The 19,704-nt window shown below is 40.3% G+C and overlaps 1 protein-coding gene and 1 long non-coding RNA gene across 10 annotated transcripts in view; one reads left to right on the top strand and one right to left on the bottom strand.

Moving 5' to 3' along the window:
* ZMYND11 (zinc finger MYND-type containing 11) overlaps nucleotides 1-16,863 on the top strand; it is a 72,773-nt gene extending 55,910 nt beyond the window's left edge. For all 9 annotated transcript variants that reach the window (XM_020883632.2, XM_070472285.1, XM_070472284.1 and 6 more), the window contains 11 exons: nucleotides 3,787-3,864; nucleotides 4,316-4,408; nucleotides 6,301-6,388; nucleotides 6,873-6,928; nucleotides 8,055-8,132; nucleotides 8,961-9,079; nucleotides 11,784-11,991; nucleotides 12,369-12,437; nucleotides 13,204-13,476; nucleotides 13,791-13,976; nucleotides 15,671-16,863. In XM_020883632.2, the coding sequence (XP_020739291.1) occupies nucleotides 3,787-3,864; nucleotides 4,316-4,408; nucleotides 6,301-6,388; nucleotides 6,873-6,928; nucleotides 8,055-8,132; nucleotides 8,961-9,079; nucleotides 11,784-11,991; nucleotides 12,369-12,437; nucleotides 13,204-13,476; nucleotides 13,791-13,976; nucleotides 15,671-15,793 (1,371 nt within the window). In that variant the 3' untranslated portion in view covers nucleotides 15,794-16,863. The remainder of the gene's footprint in view (nucleotides 1-3,786; nucleotides 3,865-4,315; nucleotides 4,409-6,300; nucleotides 6,389-6,872; nucleotides 6,929-8,054; nucleotides 8,133-8,960; nucleotides 9,080-11,783; nucleotides 11,992-12,368; nucleotides 12,438-13,203; nucleotides 13,477-13,790; nucleotides 13,977-15,670) is intronic.
* LOC139036671 (uncharacterized) lies at nucleotides 11,616-13,208 on the bottom strand. Its single transcript, XR_011489502.1, has 2 exons — nucleotides 12,451-13,208; nucleotides 11,616-12,105 (listed from the first exon to the last, which is right to left on the bottom strand). It is a non-coding gene; the product is annotated as an uncharacterized lncRNA (long non-coding RNA).
* Nucleotides 16,864-19,704: the final 2,841 nt, after the last annotated feature.

Here is a 19,704-nt window from a genome sequence, read left to right as displayed (position 1 = left end):
AAAGAAATATTGCTGCACTTGGTTATCCTAATTAGTAGTTAATCTGAAAATGTTTAAACAGGTGAAACCAAAGTAAAAGCGTTCTGAGAGCATGTAATATCCATCAATTTTGTAGATTCTCTATGGAAAGGAAATAGTAACTGAAAATAGACCTTTATTTAAGCAAGGGAATTACATGAACAATATAATGCACAGTTACATAAACTTAAGCCAAGTGAAAAAGGGTTTTCCCTACTGTTTGAAAACTTTCAGAATTTTGTTTCAGAGGAAGAGCAAGCTGGTAAGGATGTACAGGCATGTGGTTGTGGTTTAGTTGCTAGGTCGTATCTGACTCTTGTGACCCCTGGCCTATAGCTGCCCCCCCCCCCCCCCCCCCCCCCCAATGTGCCTCTGTCCGTGAGATTCTCCAGGCAAGAATAGTGGATTGGGTTGCCATTTCCTCTTCCAGGGGATCTTTCCCACCCAGGGATTGAACCCACACCTCCTGCATTGGCAGGTGGGTTCTTTACGGGGAAGCCCTTATACAGGCATATCTCAGAGATACTGCAGGTTTGGTTCCAGACCACAACAGTGGAGTGAATATCACAATCAAGTGAGCTGCACACATTTGTTGGTTTCCCAATGGATATAAAAGCTGTGTTTACATTGCACTGTAGTCTGTTAATATGCAGTAGCATTATGTCAGAAGAGGTAACTACCTTAATTAAAAAGTACTTTATCTCAAAAAACTGCTAACCATCATCTAAGCCTTCAGTGACAAAGTGAGCAAATGCTGTTGGAAAAAGGGCCCTGACAGACTTGCTCAACACAGGGTTGCCACAACCTTCAGTTTGTAAAATGCACAGTATCTGCAAAGTGCAATATAGCGAGGTATGCCTGTAGAGGCACTCTGGTTCTAGCACTGCGTAAATCTCACCCATAGAGAAACACTGAGGCTCTAAATCAAAAGGGGTTGGGTTCTGACTCACAGTGAAAGCCTTCATCGGTTGATGTTGACAGTGCAGAGAGGAGAGAAATGCATTCCTGTGAATGTGTGGAGCACACAGCCACCCTGGAGACCCAGCAGCCAGGTTGTGGGGGCTGCAGTGAGCACCCCTTCCCTGGCGGTCTCTCCAGTGATGCAGACTACCTGCACTGGTGGGCGTCGGCCTCAGGGGCACTCCTTGCCTGGTTGAGCTCGAGCTATGCAGTGGGAGACCATGAGTGGAGACTCTTCTGACCCTGCTCGGTCTGGCACATGTTAGCATTTAGTAATATTTCAGCACTGCATACAATGCTGGTTCTGTGTTTCCCATGAATATTGTGTTACCTATTAAAAGAACACTGACCCCACTAGTCGTATCAGTATGACAAGACTTCTAATCTGATGTAGGTTGCTGTCACACCTGAACTTACACAGATGTGTGATTTAATGATCATGGTGATGTTTGGGATCAGCAGTGTTAGTGCTCCTGAAATAGTTCAGAGTGGGCAGGACAGAGCATGTAGTTGGAAGCATTGGGTTTGTCTGGTTTGCAAGATCTGTTCCCCAGCCAGGGATGGAACCTGGGCATGGCAGTGAAAGCCCAGAATCCTAACCATGAGGCTACTAGGGAACTCCCTGGAAGCATTTGTTCTTATTCTCCTCTCTCTAAGGGAATATAGGTTTCCCAAGAGGTAAGGAAAAAGGCTTCTTGGACTTCTTAACATTTCTTCCCTGTATCCAACAGACCAGAGAGTTGTTTAATAGAGAAAGCAGTGCATGGAGGGATGGCCGTGTCAGCAAGAGTGTTTCCACAGCAGTGTTAACAGCTGACGGGTTCAGATCTGTTGTTTTGCTTTCACTTACCGGAGAACTAATAGTTCTCATGTGTTTGTGTGCCTGGGGCGAACAGGGGATTTATTTATTTATCTTTTTTACTTGAAGGATAATTGCTTTACAGAAGTTTGTTGTTTTCTGTCAAACCTCAACATGAATCAGCCATAGGTGTACATATGTCCCCTCCCTCCTGATCCCCCCTCCCACCTCCCACCCTATCCCACCCCTCCAGGTTGATACAGAGCCCCTGTTTTTGGGTTTCCTGAAACATACAGCAAATTCCCATTGGCTATCTATTTTACATATGGTAATGTAAGTTTCTGTGTTACTATCTCTGTATATCTCACCCTCTCCTCCCCTCTCCCCATGTGGGAATTTTGTTTAAAGTGAGAATTTACAAGCTACATCAAAGTCCTTTTTCCCAAAGATTATACAACCTGGGGTTCAGGAAATATCATTGCATTTTAAACTCCACATGTACACCATTGGCACTTGGTCTTGGCCTCCTGTCACAACCCGGCTTCCCTGGTGGCTCAGCTGGTAAAGAATCCTCCTGCAACACGGGAGACCTGGATTTGAACCCTGGGTTGGGAAGATCCCCTGGAGAAGGGAGGGCTACCCACTCCAGTATTCTAGCCTGGCGAATTCCATGGACTGTATAGTCCATGGGGTCACAAAGAGTCAGACATGACTGAGAGACTTTCACTTTGATGTCACAACCACCTGAGGAGTTAACAGTAAATGAATGAACAAATGGTGGAGACCTTTGCCTGGAAATTCCAGTTCAGATGCTCAGGGTGGGAGCCCACCAGTGTATCTGGAGTGTGGCCAGGGTGAGAAATGCGTTCTGCAGTCTGTAGACAGTGAAGAGTACAGCTGTTTACTCAGACGGCCTTGGAGTAAAGCTGAGCAGGAAGAGCACCAGCCACGCCCCAGAGCGTCTGGGGAGGGGGCGGCGATGGCACCAGACACGGAGTGTGCGAAACTGCATCTCAGCTCAGAGGACTGTTTCCACTTTTGACTCAGATGCTTTCGTGCTGTGAATGTATAAGCACTTGGTTAAGCCATAGCAAAGGTTTGTCATTTACACAAGAAAACTTTGCTCCTTCCTATGTATTTAGCATTATTGAGATGACTTCCTATGTGTAAAGTTCTTAGGGGAGTAAGTAATAATGTCACTGGGTAGAGACTCATAATACAGCATCCTGAAAAAGTTACAGTGTTTATTCAATAGTGGGCCAGACTGCTCTGTCCTCTGCATGGTGGTCTGCTTATGGTCCAGTGTCTCTCGTGGTTGTCTTAGCCTCAACTAAGAAGTTGGGAACATTGGTCCTTGTTTCCTAGCTGTCTAGAAGTGACATTGAAGGTAAATTCCTTCTTTAATTCGTGTGAAATTAAGTTTTCTGAGAGAGAAATTAAGAAACCTAATTAGCTTTTAGGCAAGACTAATGGAAATTGAAGTTATTACTGAAAAGACCCAGAACATTTCAAAGTAGATATGCAGATGTGTGTGCTGCAGTGTACGTAATTCCTAAGTGACAGACTTTCAATAACCTTTTAAATAGAGAATAACGTTAATAATTGAAATTCACTGTTCAACATTGTTATTTTAAAATATCCCTTAAAGGATTTCAGCCATTGATTTTTTTTAATAAAATAAGTGATTCTACATTACATCATCATTATTATTTTACTGTTATTGTCATTATTTTTTGTCATCTGAAAACTGAAATTTTAAAACATCAGAAAAGAAAAATGCATAATTCTCTGAGGTATTATGTCAAGGATAGTATATTTTCTGATTCTTACATTGTTACATTAAATGCTACTTTTGGTATGCAAATTTTGAAGATGTGTTGGAAATATTACATTGTTTAAGAAAGTCTATATTTGCATACTATAATCTTTTATATATAGAGCAATCTTTAGCAAGAATATAGACTTACAAGTGATCATATTTTTATCTTGGCCTTCTCTGTTTCCAACAGAGCATCAAGAAGAAAAACACCAACAAGCAGGAGATGAGCACGTACCTCAGGTTCATCGTCTCCCGCATGAAGGAGAGGGTGAGTCCCGAGGGCTCTTAGAATTGCCTTAAAGCATGTGTATTCTTTCAGAGCTCTGACTGACAACTAGCAAATACATGTAGTGCAGTATGAAGGGTGGAAACCACTGCTGTCTTGTGTTTTTGTGCTCTGAATAGTTCCATAAAATGCTGTTAGATTTGTTTTGTCTTTGTTTTCAACACAGGAATTTCTTTAGCTGCATTAGGTTAGAAACATTTACATTTTAAACTTCCATTTATCAGAAAGAACATTTTCATTGATACTTAAGTCTTTAAAATGAAACTGAATTTTCCAAAATAACTGTTCTTTCTATTTAAACCTTAAGGAATGCCACATTAAACTATAGTGCATATACATCTTTCATTAAGTTCTAAGTACTTGTTGTTTAGAAATTGATGTTTTACTCCTTTCTCTAGCCGCGTTTAAACTGACGTGTCTGATGACCTTTCAGGCCATTGACCTTAATAAAAAGGGGAAGGACAACAAACACCCCATGTACCGGCGCCTGGTGCACTCGGCGGTGGATGTCCCTGCCATACAGGAGGTAAAGCCTGCGAGCACAGCCCTGGCTGTGCACCCGCCCCCTCCCGCCCCAGCAGCTGTCCTGTGAGGGGCGTGTGCACCCACTGCTGCTCAGCACGGGTCATCTTGTAAGAGTCTTTGTTTGAAGCAACCTGTAGATTCTTGACACTTGTTGATTAAAGAAAATGTATTACAGCCTGATCAGTGTAATGTTCCAGATACAATCACCGTGCAGCTGTGTCTTCCTGGGCTCGGCAGTAGCACTTGGGAGTTTCTCCCCAGGGAAGATGAGAGCGCAGATGTGATCTCAGGTCTTGGGGAACAATGACATGCACTTGAACAAAGCAGATTTTAACTAGAAAACTAATCTCTCTAGTGAAGTTCCTGTAATTTTACCTACTTCGCTGAGGGCTATTAATGGGTTGTTAATATTTAATTACAAATGCAATGAACATTTTGACATGTTTCCAGTTAGATTTGCAGATATACCAATTCTGAACCTATGTGTCATTTTGAAGTTTTAAAATCTTATGGTTGGCCATAATAGGAGTAATTTTAAATCATCTGCTCTTTCCTTAATCTGCTTAATAGCTGGAAAAACTGAAGGTGTAGTATTTCAGTAGAAGAAAGGGGCAAATGAAGGTTGTTCATAAAAATGAGCAATTTAAATTTTACTTCTTACCCCTATGCTGCATAACCTCTTGAGAACAGTGAAGAGCCCGGCCGTCCCTCCTGCCCTCCCCCCATGGCACCCCCACGTTCTGCAGTCTGACCCCCCTTAGTCCAGGGAGCTCAGTAGCTGGGCTGATGGTGTCTTATTAGCACGTGCTGACCATGAGCAGAAGCACCCTGAAGGAAATGAACAGGAAGAAGACCTGGTTTTTATGCTTCCAAAGGTTTATGGTGGAGACCAAAATGCGAGCTGTAATGATGCATGGGGACTTCTGGGTGTGGGTGTCCCCACCTGGGTGCAGGCAGGCAGCCTGGTGGTACCTTGCACCCCTGAGCCAAAGACCGTGAGGCGCTCAGGGTGGAGTTTGGAAGAGCCTTGTGACCCTCGATGCCAGACAGAAGCCATTGACTGTCTTGATGCACAGAGGACCACCACAGACTTTATTTTAAAACGATGTCAGCCACCTAGCTCTAATTCAGAATTGCCTTGTCTTCTTTGTGGTAATCTGTCACAGAGACTAACAGCTCTTTCTTCTTTCAGTTTTATTTTCCTGACTTATAGAAATGGTTTGGGCTTCTCTGGTGGCTCAGATGGTAAAGAATCTGCCTGAATTGCAGGAGACCTGGGTTCGATCCCTGGGTTGGGAAGATCCCCTGGAGAAGGGAGCGGCTACCCACTCCAGTTTTCTGGCCTGGAGAATTCCATGGGCTGTATAGTCTACGGGGTCACAAAGAGTCAGACACAACTGAACGACTTTCACTTTCACTTTTCATATTAGTGCCTGTTCTCGAAACCAGAGCCCCGAGAGAGTTGCTGAGAAAGTCATTCTTATTTTTCAAAGAAGCCCTGTTAATTCTAGTACAGGCCTGTGCATAGCATATTCCCTATATGGTAGGTGTGTAGTTAGGTCTCATGAACCCCACTACCAAAGCTTTCATTATGTATGGCACTTAGCCACAGCTTTTATCATTGTTACAGATGAGATGTTCACACTGCAGTAACATGGCTGAGAATGTGGGACCTTGTGCACTTCACCGTCCTGGAATACCCTGACTGTAGATGGAGTTGTGGGTTTCTTTTATGAACATTCTGTCAGTATGGAGACAGGAGCAGTGGACACAGGAGCAGTCGTAATGCCATTCTGAAAAATCTTGCTGTTTCCCACACTCTATCACTGTTAAATTGATGGCAAGTGTTTTCACTATTAACTGTTGGCCATTTTGTTTTTTTTCCCTCTGCAGAAAGTGAACGAAGGGAAATACCGAAGTTACGAAGAGTTCAAAGCTGACGCTCAGTTGCTTCTCCACAACACAGTCATTTTCTATGGAGGTTCAATATTTTTTTTTGTGTAGTTTTTTTTATTCATATGTTTACATTGCATGTTGAGAAATATCTTTTATAAAACATTACACTAAAACAATACCTAAACGATCTATAAGTAATAATGTTAGGGTTTAAACCTAAAAATATTTAGTAATATAGATAACTACATATAGCTTATAGAATTGACAGGCCAAAAGCAGAACTCTAGTATTTGTTTTTTCCCTTCAATATCCCCTCATTCAAAAGTAGTGAAAGAGGCCAGTCTATACTGAGAGTATTAAGTTGTGTTGAATATAAAATTAAAGCTGCCTGTTTACTTTTCATTTACTGCCTGAATTTTATTTTAAATACATGTTTTTATTTTCCATGGTATATGTCCACTTTTGTTAAACTGAAAGAAAATTTAAATGGTTATATTAATTTTGGTGGTCTTGTGTTTCTTGGTAGTCCTGTGATTACTGGTAATAGATATCTGTCTTTATAATTACAGCAGACAGTGAGCAAGCTGACATAGCACGGATGCTCTATAAAGACACCTGTCATGAGGTACTGTCCACACCTAATACCTGAATGCTTGCTGTTTTCTACATTAACCTATTTTAGAATTCCATTCTGATATGTACATTTTAATTTTGCCATTTCTTTAAATATGATCGTATTTCTATGTTTGACATACATGGTATACAATGCAAACAGAGAGACGGGGGCAGGGGGAGGCTAGAATTCTGGCAGAACTGTTCTCAGAGACTCTAATTCTGGGAATTAGATTTAGTTACTAAGTAATTTCTAGTTAGAACAAAAGGAAATTGTTTTCCTTAACTACCCTAAAGTGAATTAGTTAATATGACTGCATGTAAGTGTGTTGCACTGGGCAGGCACTCAATAAATGTTACCCTCTTTGAATGAAAGATATAAATTTGAGTTCTCACTACACTACACAGGCAAAAAAGCAACCAAACATCAGCATTCATAATTAACAATATATGAAATATATATTTAGGAAAGATTTTTTGGGGTGGCTTTTCTTATTTGAAACATTTATATATAACCATATTATTTTTGCAAAAGTGTCTCAATTTATATAAAAAGTTTTGTTTCTTTATTCCATTTCTGATATGACTGCCATTCATTAAACATGTTTATTGAGTGTGTGCTGTGTGCCGTGTTAGGAATAAAGTGGGCGTCAGGATGCTGGCTTCCTGCTCGTAACAGCTGTGTTCTGAGGAAGGAGACTCAGGAAAAGGAGAGACAAATCAGTTTCTTTACAGAAGTTACAAAAAATGTTGTGAAAGAAAACAGGACTGAAATGGAGAATGAGGCAGAGTAAGGGCTGCTTTTATTGGTAGTGGGTATTTTCTGTGGGCATATCAAGAAGACATTTCTGGGGAAATAGCCTTTCATCTGTGTGTTGAACTAGAAGGTATCGGTGAGGCTGGGGAGCCAAGGGCAGATGCAGTGTGCCCTGAGGAATCTGTCTTCTATTCCGAGTGTACTCTGGGCCCTCTTGGGAGGTTCAGGCAAGAAAGTGGCATTGGAGAATTCAAATTTGAAGCTTAAAGGACAAAATTGAAGGCTATAAACATGAAAGAGAATGCTGATTTACATGCATCTATCTATAGTTTTGTGCATGCATATATTTTATGTAAGCTAAATAGTTACTTTTCTTTTTCAGTTGGATGAACTACAGCTTTGTAAGAATTGCTTCTATTTATCAAATGCTCGTCCTGACAATTGGTTCTGCTATCCTTGTGTATGTGAAATTTTGAAATTTTCTTTTTTTTTTAATCTCTTCAGTGTCTCTGATGTACTGCTCTAAGGAAGTTTATTTCCAATTTGCTTTAAGATTATATTCCTTCTAAATATTTCTCTTCATATCTTGCTCTTTATGGTTTTAATGAGTATAAAAAACTGAAATATAGGAAAAAACAACTTGGGATCAGTATCCATTTCTGACTTTAAAATGAGAACTTTAAGAACAGGAATAAACATTGAATCCCCTTAATAAATAAAAATTTTTCATTCTCTTACAAGAAATCTAAGTCTTTATATATAGCTGTGTGATTTCCCCTAGAATGGCATGTTAGTGCCAAAGGTATCTCCTCTCCCCCTCCACAAGGACATAAGAGCCTGCCTGAAAGCTCCCACTTCTGAGACATTACTGTGCTCTTCAGTCACTTTACGGTCTCATTAAAATTTGCATCTCTGACTTAGTAGGTTGGGAGGAGGACCTGAAAATCTCCCATTTCTTACAGGCTTCCAGGGTTGGACTATATTTCATGAAGCAAAGTTAGGGTGTTCAGTTTGCCTTTGTTACTCACATGGGGCTTGGTTTCTTTCCAGAGTTCCATGGGCTGTCAGGAGATTCTTTTCACTCCACATTGCTTATGGAAATTTTAATTTTTTGGTGTTTTTCTTGGAGGCAAAAATCAATCAATCCTGGGGTGGGAGTATATTCTGTGTGTTTAGGACTTAGAAAAGAAGTATTGCAAATATTATACCTAAGTAGGTCAGTATTAATGATATACTTGTATTTAATACTTTACAAGTAATATGACAAGATAAAACATTTTATTTCCAGATACCTAATCATGAGCTGGTTTGGGCTAAAATGAAAGGTTTTGGATTCTGGCCGGCCAAAGTCATGCAGAAAGAGGACAATCAGGTTGATGTCCGCTTCTTCGGTCACCATCACCAGAGGTAATCACGACCCACAAGCCACCATCACCCCTGGGCCTTTAGGAGCCCTGAGGTGGACCCAGGCCTGCAGTTACCAGTGCTCTGGGTGCTTTGCCATCAGGAACAATGTGAAGTGTATTTTAAATTAAAAAATAAATCAGCATATAACTTGACTGGGCACTTAAATGGGACAGTTTCAATAGCAGAATTTAGAAGGGTGAACTCAGAAGGTGTCAATGGTGGGAATTAAGTAGAGAACTTCTCAGGATGGTCCATTTCACAGAATTGTATTGTCCTTCTAGGAGTTTCAACCATCTTTTCAAGGTTCTGTCAGAGTCACAGACAAAAATAATCAACTCGGGAGTATAGGAGAGTGTGGGTCTTGTGATCTAAGAATGGATATGAGGGAAGAACTTTGACTTAGTGTTTTGAATTTCATTAAGTAACAGTTAGCTTAGAAAAATGAAGAATTGTTATGCAGAGATCACCATGAATAAATACAGTAAATATTCTTTAGCTAGTTCCTCATATCTCTGCACCTAGTCGGGGAAGGAAAAGGTAAACACGTGATTATGGACTGTTCCCTCCATATGCTCAAACCAGAGCCTGCTGCTGCCTTCCGAGCCCAGAACAGGTTGTGGTGCTTTGTCCTGGTGAGCAGGTCTGCAGGGCATGCATGTCTGCAGTGCTGACTCTTCGTGCTGCCTGTGGTTGGAGGGTGGATGGCACAGGCAAGAAAGAAGGGGTACATCCTGTCAGATCGTGGGCCCATCTTATTGTACACATATTCAGAGAATTCTGAATTCAGATTGGTATAGGTAGATATACCTATACCAATTATAGGTAGGTATATATAGGTATATGTACCTATATATATATATATATATATATATATAGGTAGGTAGGTATAGCCAGATCCAATTTTCTCTATTTATATTTTATAAATATATAAAATAAAAAATATATATATAATATATATTTATATATATAGAAAATATATATATATATTTTCTATATATATACACCTATATATATAGGTATATATACCTATACCAATATATAGGTAGGTATAGCCAGATCCAATTTTCTTTTTATTAAACTTACTCTAAATTGTGGGGTGCTTTCTATTTGCCTTTTCTAGTGTAGATCAGACTGCATGTCTCAAACTTGAAATCTGATTATTTATAGTAATGGAGATGATTGAGAGAATAGATATGTTGTATGAATTGCTTTGAGACCTAATAAAGTCTCACATTAAGAATATTCATTCATTTTTATTAAATCCAAGGGATACATAATTTAACAGGATAAAATTCTCTCCTAGGTCACAAGTTCATTCCAGGTAGTCGGCACTGCTCATGATGGAAATCCCCCCTCAAAAACATACTGCGTTTAAAAAGTGTTTTAACAGTTTTTGATTGCCCAGTAAATGTTTGCTGACTGAAAGAGTAAATAAGAATACAGGATTTAATGGCAGGGAACTCTTCCACAAGCAAATTTGTATTTGTACTTTTTCTCAAGTGTAGTTTACTTTGGTTTCTCAATGTCAGATGACACTGTTAATGTAATATTTATAAATAAGTTCAAATTTAACAATTTCAGCTGTCATTAGCATGTAACCATATGGATTATTGTATATTAAAAATGTGCTTTTAAATTCTAAAGCAAATAGCTTAGTTTATACAAGCAAGTTAGAAGTCTGTGTTTATAACTTTAGGCATATATGCCAGGATTCTCTGATGTCTTCAGAACAGTTTTAGGTCTAGTATTTCTGTAACTCCATAGTAAGACTGGAAATAGTAAATCCTGGTTTATTCCTAGTGCTGTATCCCACCTAATATCCTCTCACTGGTGACATCCCTCCCTCTTCATCTCCAGAGTCACCTGGACTGTATATGCAGCATTGTTCCTCCTTGTTTCTCAGTTCAGGGCAGTGGCAATGCATGTAGAAGCGCTAGTGTATTTATTAGGAAACCTAACCATTAGGACCCTCTCTGGGTTCCAGCTGTTAATTAATAACTTACCTTAAGCCCATCTGGGCAACATCTCTGCCAGCCGTCAGACGAGGCAGGAACAGCCCTAGGACTGTACGCTCTGTGGTGCTTTCACTGGCCCATGGTCAGCCCCAGGTGAGTGGACACAGCACTCTAGTGGGAGACTAAGGCCAATAGGTGATTCATACCCAGGAAAATTTTCTTCAGTTTCTATTCTAGCTTTCTTCCCAATAGAACCAAATGTAGTTTTAGATCTACCCACTCCAGTATTCTTGGGCTTCCCTTGTGGCTCAGCTGGTAAAGAATCCACCTGCAGTACAGAAGACCTGGGTTCGATCCCTGGGTTGGGAAGATCCCCTGAGAAGGGAAAGGCTACCCACTCCAGTATTCTGGCCTGGGGAACTTCACGGACTCTATAGTTCATGGAGTTGCGAAGAGTCAGAAACGACTGAGCAACTTTCACTCTCACTTTCTATAGTTCTAACATGCAAGTAGCTAGATTTTGAATAATTTATAGTATTCAAAACAATGAGATATCAAACACTTTAAAAAAGGCTTATGAGTCATTCTCACCCTGAGAACTTTACTTTGATGACTGTGAAAAGCAAGTCAATTCACCTTTTTTCTACTTGGTAAAAGTTTTTATTCAAGCCACAAACTGTGCTTTACAATGCACAGAGTTTCTGCCGTTTTGGAAACTTCTAACTATCCCTTTTCAATGTTGTTCACAGGGCCTGGATTCCTTCTGAAAACATACAGGACATCACAGTCAATGTTCACCGGCTGCATGTTAAGCGCAGTATGGGTTGGAAGAAGGCCTGTGACGAACTGGAGCTGCACCAGCGCTTCCTCCGTGAAGGGAGGTTTTGGAAGTCCAAGAATGAGGACCGAGGGGAGGAGGAGGCAGAGTCCAGCATCTCCTCCACCAGCAATGAGCAGGTAAGGGCACCAGTGAGAACCTGTCAGTTGTGCTCCAAAGGTGCAGGTGTCAGGACGCACTGGCATGGAATGAGCAGGTTGTGACTTCTTCCTTTCACACATTTGTCAAGTGCTCTGAGAAACAAACCAGAACCAGTTCTAGTTCACAGAAGCCACCATCACCCTAATCCAGACTTGACCAGCACATTAGCTCTTTCAAGCCCTCGACCCAGAGGAATCATTCAGTGAGTGCCAACCACATGGTCTTGAAAGAGCTAATGTCAGAGGGACACAGCAGGTGCCCACCTCTCTCCCGTGGGTCCATGGCTAGTCTTCTCAGCAGAGAAGTGTTTTGTGGTGTCAGGAATAACATGCTGTTACTTTTATAATGTCCACAGCTAAAGGTCACTCAAGAACCAAGAGCAAAGAAAGGACGACGTAATCAAAGTGTGGAACCCAAAAAAGAAGTAAGTTGCCTACCTTGCAGTGTCCAGGTGACAAGTCAAACAGGAAATACTTTCACAGTTGTGATCCAGGCAGTGCTCCTGACAGGTAACTGGCAAAAAGGACTGCCATCAGTCCCAGGATAGCAACCAAGTTGGACCCAGACTGCCCACTGCCCTGTCACTAGAGTAACACACGGGAGCATCCAGTTAAGCAGCACTGACCACATCTGGCTAAGTGGGACAGCCCTTTGCTCCATTGTCTGGGAGCGTTGGTGTTTTCTCATGGCACTAATAAACAGTTTTTAGTGTTTATCCAGCATCAATGAGACCAGCATTTGAAAACTGAAAGAAACTATGGCTAAGTTCAGGCTTTTACAATTCTATAATCCAGGTATATTTTAAAACCAGGGCACAGTACTACCACATACTCAGTGAGGGGTGGTCTAGGGTATTTGTTTATGAATCTCATCCAAAGAAGTAACGATAAATTCTAATGATCTTACACAGTAAAACTTTTTTTTCAGTCTCTCTTGAAAGGAAACATCATAATATTATTTAATGGAATTGTAAATGAAGTTCCTATAGAATGACTGTACCTACAAATTGCATGTGTTTTAATTTTTTTAACATTTATTTTGAATTGTGGTTGAATACACAAAAGAATTTTCCATTTTCTTACATGATTGTTTAAACAGCAGTTGTATGGCTGTTTGTATCACTCTGTTTTTCTTCAGATAGAGCTTGTTCTTGAACTAGTAAATTCTGTGGCACTTTCCTTATCCTTTAGGAACCAGAGCCTGAAACGGAAGCTGTAAGTTCCAGCCAGGAAATCCCCACGATGCCTCAGCCAATTGAAAAAGTTTCTGTGTCAACTCAGACAAAGAAGTTAAGTGCCTCTTCCCCAAGAATGCTGCATCGAAGCACCCAGACCACCAGTGATGGAGTGTGTCAAAGCATGTGCCATGACAAGTACACCAAAATTTTCAATGACTTTAAAGACCGAATGAAGTCTGATCACAAGCGAGAAACTGAAAGAGTTGTACGAGAAGCTCTAGAAAAGGTAACACAGCCCTCAGTGCCAGTGCTGCCTTCAGACACGCGGGTGGGTTAGGTGAATGGTCTTCATGTCGTGGTTTTACGTTGCTTAGGCATCAACCAGGTAGCAGCTCTTTAAAACAAGGAATATAATAAGGCATCTTTTTATAATATTTTAAATAACAGGTACTTTTCTCACCTAAATATTTTATAGCCCTTAATGAAATAAAGGGAAGAGAGGTACATCAGTTAAGTAGAAACTATGTATTATGGTTTTGCTTAATGGTCTGTGTAAATTATGAGCTGACGTACTGTGGGTTAACTTTTTTTTCATCTCAGCTGCGTTCTGAAATGGAAGAAGAAAAAAGACAAGCTGTAAATAAAGCTGTAGCCAATATGCAGGGTGAGATGGACAGAAAATGTAAGCAAGTAAAGGAAAAGTGTAAAGAAGAATTTGTAGAGGAAATCAAGAAGCTAGCAACACAGCACAAACAACTAATTTCTCAGACCAAGAAGAAGCAGTGGGTAAATACCACTATTTTCTTAGAATCTGATTTATGAAAAAAAAAAGTATGATGAAAATTCAGAAAGATCTTTATGGCATATGTAAAAATCCTGAAATACAGTCTAATGTGGAACTGTCAACTTTAATTAACTTAAACTGTATTTTAACCCCAGAGCCCACATTTCTCAGTATTTGCTCAAAATTATTTTGTTACATTGAGATTATGATACTTTGGGACATAATATATATAATTTATACAACTTTTCCATCTATGCAGGTATTTTATTTTGATAAGGGGGCTGGCCCTGATAGGTGATATTAACTTATAAAATTGTAAATGTAAGTATCATAATAGCAAACTAAGGATTTTCAGATTTTACTGCACTTAACATACAGTAGCTTCTAGTAAAGAAATTGATTACTTTTACTTTATAAAAGTAACATCTCACTGATCTCTAACTTAAGAACTGACAGTTCACCAAGGATGGTGCCCTGTTGGTCTTCTTAGGCTGTTTGCTCTTCCGCAGTCTTCTCCCGTCTTGTTAATTTCCATTGACCTGTTGTCTTCGGCTCACATCTGCCTTTACTCCCTCCAGTCATTTTTCACTTCAGTTAATGGAATTCTCAGCTGCAAGTTTTTGGTTTCCATCAGTATCTTTTTATTGATATTTCCAGTTTGCTCATACATCATTTTCTCGACTTTCTCCATATCTTCCTTTAGTTCTTTGCACTTCTTTAATAGGTGTTTTAAAGTCTTTGTCTAGTATATCTGCCAGTAGGTTTTTTTACATGAACAGTTTGTTGATTGATTTTTTCCTTTGAGTGGTCATACTTCCTGCTTCTTTGTATGCCTTGTGTTTTTTGTTGTTGTTGTTGAACACTAAACATTTGAGTCTAATATGGTAACTGGAACTCATTTTCTCCCTTTATCATAGTTTGCTGTTGCTGTTTCTTTGATTGTTATAACTGTCTGTTCCCAGGATCAGACTGAGGTGTAAATTAAATTTCTTAGGTCTTTTCTAAGCCTCTCCTTGGGTTTGCACATTGACTTCCTAATTCCCCTGTATGTGCAATTGATTTTGAATGGCTTGCAAAAGGGAAGTCACTTCAGAGGGAGGACTTGTGATGGGTGGGAGAGGGGTGCAACTATTAATACAGTTGCCCGCCCATCTGTGACCAGAAGCAGCAGTCTGCAGAACACCTGCCAGAGGGCTCCATGCATAGCCATCTGGGGCTGCAGGTGGGGAAGAGGTAGCTGTTTCAGTGCTAAGAGCCAAAATGACCAAAGTGACCATAACTTATTGTTCCACCCTTTCCCAGACCTCAGGGTTCCAAAACAGTCCCTTTAGATTGTGCAGCAGAGCTGATGTGTGTGGCGGGGGGGAATCCTTGTGCTGCTGCTCCGTCATCTTTTCAGAACCTTCAGACCTTTTTAGGAAAAGAGAAATTATTTATGCTTGTGTGCTGTTGATGTTAATGACCTAGTACAGATGGAAGAAGTTGATGTTGTGCTGAGTAAGCTTGAGGTTGCTGATAATGACTGCATGCTGAGCCTCTGTCATGCCATTGTTTCCCTACTGTCCTGCTCAGGACAGAAACCGTGTTTTGATGCCCTAGTTTACACTTGAGTTAGAAAGATCTTTGAAAGCACAGTTTTAAAGTCTGTAGTTGTACCCAGTTTCGTTTACTTGCTGGTCATGGTTTCTTGCTACAGTGCTACAACTGTGAGGAGGAGGCCATGTACCACTGCTGCTGGAACACATCGTACTGCTCCATCAAGTGTCAGCAGGAGCACTGGCATGCGGAGCACAAGCGCACCTGTCGCCGGAAAAGATGAAGGCTGGCTCTTCCTGGAGAATCACTGACGACTATTCCTCTCAGACACAGCGGTTTTTGTTTCCAAGAAGCCAAAATTGTTTAGAATTTGCTTCCCATTTTGCACCAGCCTTTAAACACTTTTCGTGAAGAAATTTTGCACAGTAGTTTAAATCTTTTGTTAACGCTCCTCTGGAGTTTTTCAGGGGGTAAAAGTAACATCAGTGGAGGGTATTATTTTAAATAAATTTTAATTGAGAGTTTGTTGCATTTTCAGCAAATTTTAAAACATTTTTAGGTTTTACAGAGATTTTAACCTTTAAACAACAGATCTTTAAAAAACAGGTGAATTACAAGTGAGTTTAACAAAGAAACATTTAAAATAGATCTGAATGTAAGAACTACAGAACTGTTTCAGAAATAAAACATACTACCTTGATGTGAAATTTATTTCTTAACCTTGTTGAGCTGGTTTTGTTCAGCTTACTTTACTGTTTAAAGGCATTATCTATTGGTTATGCCAGTGGGTATATGATTGAATTTAGGGAACAGGGTTGACACAGCAGGTGCTAGTCCTGCATATTTTTTCTTAAATATTTCCCAATTGTGTTTTTCATTATTTCTTTTCAATATATAACTTTTATAACAAATTATTAGCTTTGATCTTGTAGTTTAAAATTGCAGGGAACTGGGGTAATCTTTTACTGAGCTGGATCTTAGAGAAAATGAATATTTAAATTTTAAAGTTTGCACATTTCATCTTTGTCCTAACATGAGTGCTTGTAACAAAATAAACAACAAAAATAAAAAGCCAAAAACTACCTTTATCCATACATGAAATTATAGATGAGGCATACAGATTTCTTTAATGCTTCCCTTCCCTCCCCAAGTGTCATCTGATTGCCTACTATCTGGTGTCACCTCTTCTATCGTAAGTTAATACTGAAAGGAAAGAAAGCACTTAAGTTTCACAGAAGCCGTTATGTTTGTAGTAATGGATCATTGCCTACTAATGAACTCCATCACTGTACACAGAATGAAGAATAATGCATGTTAATTTTCTTGTATTAAAGATGCCGTGATTTGTAAAAAGTCTGTATTTTGCGGAATGTCTGGATTAAGAAGCATTACCAATAGGAATGGATCGATAGTTGAATAATGATTTTTTTTTATACATAGATATATAAAATACAGCCAGGAAACCTTAATTTTAAAAAATAAAACAAACCCTCACAATTTATGTTTTTTCAAAGACTGATCTTAGACCAAGTCAAATTCCCATTTATCATTTAGTTATTTTTAAGGTTAGAGAAATAATTTGTAAATATTTATTTACACCATTGATATTTATTAAAGCAATTACACACAATGTAAGTGAGAGAATCAGGAGAAAAAACCTTTCAAAAAGTTTTCTCCAGGTTTGTCAGGGTCACTCTAAAGACAAAAATGTACCCAAGTCTTCTGTGAAATAATCACCCACCCAGTCCTGATGCTGTTGCAGATGGTGGTGACACAAGTTAATCAACAAGCGACTGCCTGGTGGTGCCCAGTGGCTTGGAGGACCTGTCTGGTAGCCACACGTCAACAGCGTCCCTGAACTATGCAGGCACATGGCATTCTCGGTCCCTCCTCATTGCTGTGAGATTGGTCAACGTCGCCACAGTGCCGTGGTCTGGTCAAGACGACGTAACTGAGAACACTTACCTTCTCTGATTGTTTTCCAAGTTTTAAAACTTCGATCCACCCCTATGAGAGCAAGTTATTGTGGAACTATTTTTGGTGTGAAATCATTCCAGAGTGTGTACTATTTACCGATAGCTGCATGAAAGTAAGACTCGTGTTACTTTGGCTTTTTTGTCTCCGTTGACACGGTTGCACATTTCCAAGTTACTACAGTGTGAAAACTGTGTGTTTAAAAAAAAAAAAAAAAACAAAATTAAAAAAAAGAGATTGTGGCCTGGTTTTGTAAAAGTTTTAGGTAAAATTACAATTGATTGTTTAGGAATCATTATTAAAATTTTCTGCAAATCATAAGGCTATATCAAGGTGTTGAGCTTAGCCACTATGCACATTGTAATTACTCATTGTGGCTGTCCAGTTCTTCGATGCATTCTGGCATTTTGTAAGCTGCTCTGACTAGCAATATATAGACTCATTTAATGTGTTAACATTGGTTAATAAATGTATTTAAAAAAACTGCCTTTAATAAATTGTTGATTTAGTCCATTAACCTAGGCCAAAACAAACACAAGTATATTACATAGTAATCACATACTGTTGGCTATCTACTGGTGACTAACTATATAAAATCAGTGTGTTAAAAACAGTTCTCTTAAACATTATGTAAAGTTGGATTTACTTTTAACAGTTCTCAAAAAATTCAAATTTGACTACAGAGCCCTTTTTCTTGACCTTTAGACTAGGCTGAACATACAGATAGAAAATTGTTCAATAAACATTTGACATTAGTCAATACCATTGATTTCAATATATTGAGACTCAAATCCATCATCTTGTTCTCACTTCACTCCTCCAACCAGTTCCCATGATGGTGATCTCAGTTCAAGCCAGCATCACCCTCCTGCCCAAACCACAATGCAGAAGTGGCCCAACCCTCTCTTTGCCTCCCCCTCTAATTCAGTGGTTCTCAAATTTCTGACATCAGGATCACAAGAGGGCTTGTTCAAACAAACACTGCTGTCCTCTCCCCACTCCCACTTTCATTGCTAACAAGTTCCCAAGTGTTGCTGATGAGGCCATCCTTTCAAAGGCACTGCTTTACTGATGGAAATAAACAGATATGCAGAAGGTCCCAGTATCTTACAGAGTCCTAGGGCCCATCCTTAGACTTCCATCCCCAGAAGAATCCAGGTCCCTCAAGTTAGCAATCCTGGATCCAGCAGGATTAGGCAAGCCAAGAATAGAATTGGTAGTAAGAGCCCTGTCACTGATTTAGATCAGAGGCCCTCAAACGTCCAAGTGCACACAGATAACCTGGGCGTCTACTTAAAAGTGCACAGTCTGACTTGGACCATCTGGGGTGGGTGGAGCTGGGCATTCTGCCCTTCTGACCACTGGATGACACCCGAGGCAAGTTCTTCAAAACTGCAACTCACTGCTGAACAACCATCGACAGGAGAATCTTGGATCCCATTAAAAAAAAAAATACCCCACAGCAAAGGCAAAGGAGAAGCCCCAATGAGACAGAAGGAGGGGTGAAACTGCATTTAGAATCAAACCCATACCCGTCAGAGACGCTAGGAGGGCTCAAAATCTTGTGGGCACCAGGATCCAGAGACCTCACAGCCAGCCAGGCCTGCCTCTGAGTGTTTGGGTGTCTCCTGCAGAGACATGGGTCAGCAGTAGCTTGCCCTGGGGACAGGGGCTCTGCTTGCAGCAGACCAGGGTCATGGAGCATGTAACACAAGCCCTTTTGGAGGAGGTCGCCATTAGCCCACCATAAAGCCACTGAGCAGATGACCCAGAAACTGCAGAAAAATTATACCAAAGAAACTCTTGAACTGTCAAGAAAGTTCTAGGACACACAACAGAGTTCCCAACTTGGGGATCTGACAAAGGGACTGAGAACCCTCAGGGAATCTGACTTTGGAGGACAGTGGGATCTGCTTACAGAACTTCCACGGGACTGGGGAAACAGACTCTTGGAGGGCACAAACAAGACCTTGTGTGCACCAGGACCCAGGAGAAAGGAGCAATGACCCCACAAGAGACTGAGCAAGATTTGCCCATTAATGTCCAGGAGTCTCCAGCGGAGATCTGGGTCAGAGGTGGCCTGCTGCAAGGTCAGGGGCACTGAACACAACAGTGCCTGCACAAGACCTTCTGAAGGAGATCACCATCACCTTCATTACCACTACCATAGTTTGGCAACAGAAAACTACCATAGATTATCAACAGAAAATTGGATTAAAG

The sequence above is a fragment of the Odocoileus virginianus genome, chromosome 9 (genome assembly GCF_023699985.2).
Source record: "Odocoileus virginianus isolate 20LAN1187 ecotype Illinois chromosome 9, Ovbor_1.2, whole genome shotgun sequence".
Taxonomy (NCBI): domain Eukaryota; kingdom Metazoa; phylum Chordata; class Mammalia; order Artiodactyla; family Cervidae; genus Odocoileus; species Odocoileus virginianus.
The sequence above is the reverse complement of the archived record's forward strand: the minus strand, read 5'-3'. Positions and strand labels throughout refer to the sequence as shown.